The sequence below is a fragment of the Sinocyclocheilus grahami genome, unplaced genomic scaffold (assembly GCF_001515645.1).
Source record: "Sinocyclocheilus grahami isolate Dianchi unplaced genomic scaffold, SAMN03320097.WGS_v1.1 scaffold347.1, whole genome shotgun sequence".
NCBI lineage: Eukaryota > Metazoa > Chordata > Actinopteri > Cypriniformes > Cyprinidae > Sinocyclocheilus > Sinocyclocheilus grahami.
In genome coordinates, this window is record NW_015505526.1 from 912,665 (window position 1) to 918,664 (window position 6,000).

At 37.8% G+C, this 6,000-nt stretch overlaps 1 protein-coding gene across 1 annotated transcript in view; it reads left to right on the top strand.

Moving 5' to 3' along the window:
- Window positions 1–1,418: 1,418 nt before the first annotated feature.
- The window catches only part of LOC107548412 (sodium/potassium/calcium exchanger 4-like), a 64,231-nt gene continuing 59,649 nt past the window's right edge, over window positions 1,419–6,000 (top strand). The window contains exon 1 of the mRNA XM_016229076.1: window positions 1,419–1,449. Coding sequence (XP_016084562.1) covers window positions 1,419–1,449 — 31 coding nt within the window. The remainder of the gene's footprint in view (window positions 1,450–6,000) is intronic.

Sequence of the window (6,000 nt, forward strand, 5' to 3'; positions counted from 1 at the left end):
TGACTGGATTAGTCTGAAAGAAGAAAGTCATATACACCTAGGATGACTTGAGGGTGAGTAATTTGTGGGCTAATTTTCATTTTTGGGTGAACTAACCCTTTAACGCGAAATTAAACACGTTGCGTTCGTGTTCTGAGCTCAACTGCTTGTCTGTGCATAGTATGCTTTATTAATAATGTGTTTACTGAGTTTGGTCTTATAAAAACACTATTAACACATTAAGTCACGTTAAGAGTTTTTCACGTTAAGCCTTTTAGAATGTCCCAACGTTCCCTTAATGTTTTCTCTAACATTAGCATAAACAAGAAAATGACTTATAAAACATTTTCAGAGAACATTCAGAAATAACTTGACAGGAACAACAGCAAAACGTTCTTAGAACACATTTTTGTTAGTTGGAAAGAGAAGCGCAGTTGAGCTGTACTGTGAGTGACAGTCTGCACCTTTTCCTCTGTTGCATAATAGTATTTAAATGTAAAGACTTCATGTGAAGGCCAGAACATTGTCCGTCCTTGTGTTTTATGTCCCCCGGAGTCAACTCCAGTAATCCTCTCTGTGAAAGAGTTGAAGAGATTTAAAAAAGGCGAGCGCGATTCCTTGCTAAAGTGGAGCATGATTCCAGCTCCACCTCTCTGCTTTTTATGATAAGTGACTGGCAGAAATGTCCATCAGCTAATCCTCTTAGTGTTCATAATGCTGACTCTGCTTTAATGGACCTGACAGCTGAGCTGTAAGACCAGACCGGCCAGAAATGGACCATTGTGTTCCTGAAGCACAGAGTTCAGTCGCTCATCCTCAGCGGCGGCGAGATGGCGACATAAGCGCTGCCTGAACTAAACCTAAAACCTACCTAGACAGCATTTTAAGACATCAACTTCCAGTACAACAGCTGTTTAGTAAGGTATATTCCTTCGTTTAACCTTAATCTGAGACTATTTGGGAAAAAACATCCAACATGAATAACATGATTATAAAATTGTTGCCAAAATGTAAAAATGTACCAGTATTTATGTGTGCTATTTATTTATATGCTTATCAATGTGAGTATCATGTAATTAGCTAAGACATATGCTAATGACAACACAATGGGATTGACTTGAACTGTCACCAACTAAATTTCAGAGGCCAAACTAATTAAAATATAGTGAATTAAGCTACAAACTTGATTATGCAGTGTTTCCATCTAGCATGTATTTTGATGTGCAGCTCATCAGTGTTTTCACTAGTTAGCAGTAAACCGGCTACCTCACCTGAATATGTTCGTAGATTTGTATTGGATGTTTCGACGTGGAAAGCAGTTATCTTCGGAACGGAAATATGGATATTTTTATTTGTAAACATACTTTTTGGGCATATTTCAGTTAATGTTATAAAATTAATGAGCTCAGCCAGTAATAGTTCTGACAGTGTCGTTAAACATGGCTGAAGACATGAAAAGTGGAGGAACAGGCAAACTGATTCAAGCCAATTCAATCCGAGTCATTTCAAACTCAAACTTGATTCACTAGCAAAAAAAGATCAAAAGAGCCATTAATTTAGAGTAATAATTTTTAAAAGCACTATTGATGGGTGAAACTGAGCTTTTCAAAACTAATTGTTGCCAAAATGTAAAAATGTACCAGTATTTATGTGTGCTATTTATTTATATGCTTATCAATGTGAGTATCATGTAATTAGCTAAGACATATGCTAATGACAACACAATGGGATTGACTTGAACTGTCACCAACTAAATTTCAGAGGCCAAACTAATTAAAATATAGTGAATTAAGCTACAAACTTGATTATGCAGTGTTTCCATCTAGCATGTATTTTGATGTGCAGCTCATCAGTGTTTTCACTAGTTAGCAGTAAACCGGCTACCTCACCTGAATATGTTCGTAGATTTGTATTGGATGTTTCGACGTGGAAAGCAGTTATCTTCGGAACGGAAATATGGATATTTTTATTTGTAAACATACTTTTTGGGCATATTTCAGTTAATGTTATAAAATTAATGAGCTCAGCCAGTAATAGTTCTGACAGTGTCGTTAAACATGGCTGAAGACATGAAAAGTGGAGGAACAGGCAAACTGATTCAAGCCAATTCAATCCGAGTCATTTCAAACTCAAACTCGATTCACTAGCAAAAAAAGATCAAAAGAGCCATTAATTTAGAGTAATAATTTTTAAAAGCACTATTGATGGGTGAAACTGAGCTTTTCAAAACTCCCAACAAATCAGTTAAACCGTTGCGTCGCAATATGATTCAGTTTCGAAGTGCTCCAATCGGGTCGCATATCACGAATCATTTGATTTACATTGGAACTGCAGAGCGGGTTCCTGAATTTTTTAATTCATATCAGGACTTCGGAGCAGGATCATAAATCTTTTTGCGAATTTAAAGAATCGTGAGGATGCACTCCGAAGTCCCAATCTGAAATGATGGTTCATGAATCATTATTCAGATCGGGACTTCGGAGCGCTGTAGGGTATCAGAGTGAAGCAGACCATTTAAGATTTGATCAGATTTGTGTTGAACAGCCCAAAGAGCCACATTTCACAAAGAGGCTCAGGATAACAAGACAACGTCATAAATCTGCCCATGATACCCTGGCACCACGAGTTTGAAGTGAGCCTAATGAACTAGCAGCTTTGAGCAGCTCACAGCATTAAAACAAAAGAACACTTATTGATAATTCCAACTCAGGAAGGAGTTTGTCAAATTTGGGGCAAGTAACCAAGATTAATGGTCAAAGACACATCATATCATGACCATCACATGAGGAAAATCATTAGTAGACACTGTGTTGGGTGGTTTCTGCCCACCTAGAAGACAAAGACCAGACTGAGATTCCTTCTAAACCCTTTTGACCTTTGGTCTTCACAAAGAACATGTCCTCACGTTCACAGAATGGCACAGAAACTGCCTTTACATGTATATATGCACCTAAATGATGCTAAAAGGATTTATGAGCAACTTTTACGTCTATGCATAACTCTATATCATGTATGTAACCCACACATTTGACTATCATATCCTAATCACTTATTGTGTGTATGTATTTTGAATAACTATTGAATGGTTTATAGGATTATATTCATGTTGGCTATGTATGAGTTTGAATGTTCATGCTTTGTAAAATGTATTATATTCTTGTTATAGAAATGATGCCCAAATTATACTCTGCAAGAGCGGGAAAATTCTGACCATGTGACTGATAAGATAACAAGTTGATTTATGTATTGGGAGGAGAAACATAGCAACACCCCGAGCTAAGACCATGTCTAACTGGTCAAAACACCATTTGGGATGTGTCCAACAGCCCGGTTTAAATACTCAGGACACCATCAAATTATGCTTTTTGCCTTCTCAACTCTTGGCCATTGCTTTTAGTCATCGCTTTTTGCATTAGGGCTTTTAGCCATGCTTTTTGCCCATGAATTCTTCGAGCGCCGTTCCAGCTCTGGCTTGAATGCCAGCAGCTCCTCTAAAACCATGAGGAGAAACGCCGCCTAGTCTCGTCAAACTTTACCCTTTTCTTTCTTTTACCTTAGTTTCTTTTATTTTCCGTTGAGAGTTTCGTGTTCGGAGTTAAGTTTCGACGCAACGCCGTGTCTCCGAGTTCACCTCGAGTCTGTGACCACCTCAAAACTTCAACCAGCTCACAACTAACCCCCTAAACAAGCAACACCTCCAGATTCTAGCTGAACTGGTGCATTTAATATAAATTTTAACCTCACTGAGGAACTCAATGCGAGGGTTAATTAAGTGATTGATGGCTGTTCAGGTCTATCAAAGACTATAGAATACCCAAGACGTGTCACTCGTATAGTTTTGAATGGGGGAAAATGCAACGCTCAATATGGCCGCTCAATCGCAGGAATCCCTGCCTTCTGAATGAAAGAGCTAATCGGTAAAGTCAGTGCATCACTGCAGCTGCAGTTAGAAGTGTCACGGTTGCTATAGAAACAGTCAGCGTTCTGAGACGTGCCTTTAGGATCTAAAACCATGAGGAGAAACGCCGCCTAGTCTCGTCAAACTTTACCCTTTTCTTTCTTTTACCTTAGTTTCTTTTATTTTCCGTTGAGAGTTTCGTGTTCGGAGTTAAGTTTCGACGCAACGCCGTGTCTCCGAGTTCACCTCGAGTCTGTGACCACCTCAAAACTTCAACCAGCTCACAACTAACCCCCTAAACAAGCAACACCTCCAGATTCTAGCTGAACTGGTGCATTTAATATAAATTTTAACCTCACTGAGGAACTCAATGCGAGGGTTAATTAAGTGATTGATGGCTGTTCAGGTCTATCAAAGACTATAGAATACCCAAGACGTGTCACTCGTATAGTTTTGAATGGGGGAAAATGCAACACTCAATATGGCCGCTCAATCGCAGGAATCCCTGCCTTCTGAATGAAAGAGCTAATCGGTAAAGTCAGTGCATCACTGCAGGTGCAGTTAGAAGTGTCACGGTTGCTATAGAAACAGTCAGCGTTCTGAGACGTGCCTTTAGGACTGCGCATGCGCACTGGCTGAAAGAAAAAAGAAACTACATTTATGACACAGTTGTTGTCAGATTTCATTGGTGATTTCAAATATGAAATTTAATTGTAAGCTTAGTGAACAGTTTGGGAGAATTTAATGTTTCCCCATACAAAGTGATAGGAACTGCACTTGCATGCCCGAGAGACATTTCAAAGATGGCCGCCGAGTGGCATGACTTGCCTTAAAGGGACTCTGGGTCTATGCAATTGCACATATTGCTATAAACTTGAGATTTCACATTTTCATTCTCTTAAACTCATTCTTTCCTCATTTTCTCTCTTCCTGCAACTTGTATGAATGTGTGAGTGCGTATGTTTATGTGTTAGATTAGTTTATGTCCAAAAAAGTCTTATTTATATTGAAAAGAGACGTATCTTGTGTTTTGTGCTTACAAGTTAATGTCTTAAACTGCCGATCTTGTTACTGCGCTAATAAATAGTGTTTTCACTATATTTTGGATATTAATATCTATGCAGAGTTGCTAGCCGACTCAGTGATCAACCGTAAAACAGTGATTCTGTCCAAATTCCCTATAAAATCAAAAATAATTCCCTTCGAGCTAAATTGACCTGTTTCCCTTACTGCGCGTATCGCAAATCATTTGATTTACATTGGAACTGCGGAGCAGGTTCGCGAATCAGTTGATTCAGAACTTTGGATTGCTTATCGCAAATTCTTTCTTTCTTTCTTTTTCTTTCTTTCAATTAAAGGCGAAGCCCGTTTCCGCCACTAAATAAAATAATATAATTCTGTAAGTCATAATAATGAGAAACTTTCTCAAAATTATGACTTAGTATCTCGTTTTATTATGAGAAAGTTTCTCATTATAACGAGATACTAAGTCATAATTTTGAGAAAGTTTCTCATTATTATGACTTACAGAATTATATATTTTTATTTAGTGGCGGAAACGGGCTTCCATACAATACAGTTATAAAGAAGAAAAAAGAAAGTACAAATCCCTTAAGAAAATTAACCATGGTTTTATTATAGAGAAAGTGTAGTAATCATGCTTTTTTTTTGCCTTTTGATTACCATTTGTATGACCACAATTTTACTACAAATACCATGGTTAAACTATGGTTAGTGTAGCAAAACCATGGTTAATTTGTGGCTACCATTGTTTAACTATAGTAACCATGCTTTTTTTTTTGTAAAACCGTGGTTTTACAAAAACATTTATGCTTTTGTGTGGATATCTCCATCTGCCTTACACTTCTTTGATTTACATTGTCAAACATAATTTTGTGTTTAAACATAAGATTTACTGGCGAAAGGAAAGGACGTGTGGCCAAGTATGGTGACCCATACTTGGAATTAGTGCTCTGCATTTCACTCATAATGTGTCTGCTCAATTGTGCTCCTTCCTGCAAAAAAAGATCTCTATGAAGAATTTCAGTCAGGTTTCAGGCCCCACCATAGCACAGAAACTGCACTTGTTAAAATTACAAATGACTTGCTTCTTGTGTCAGACC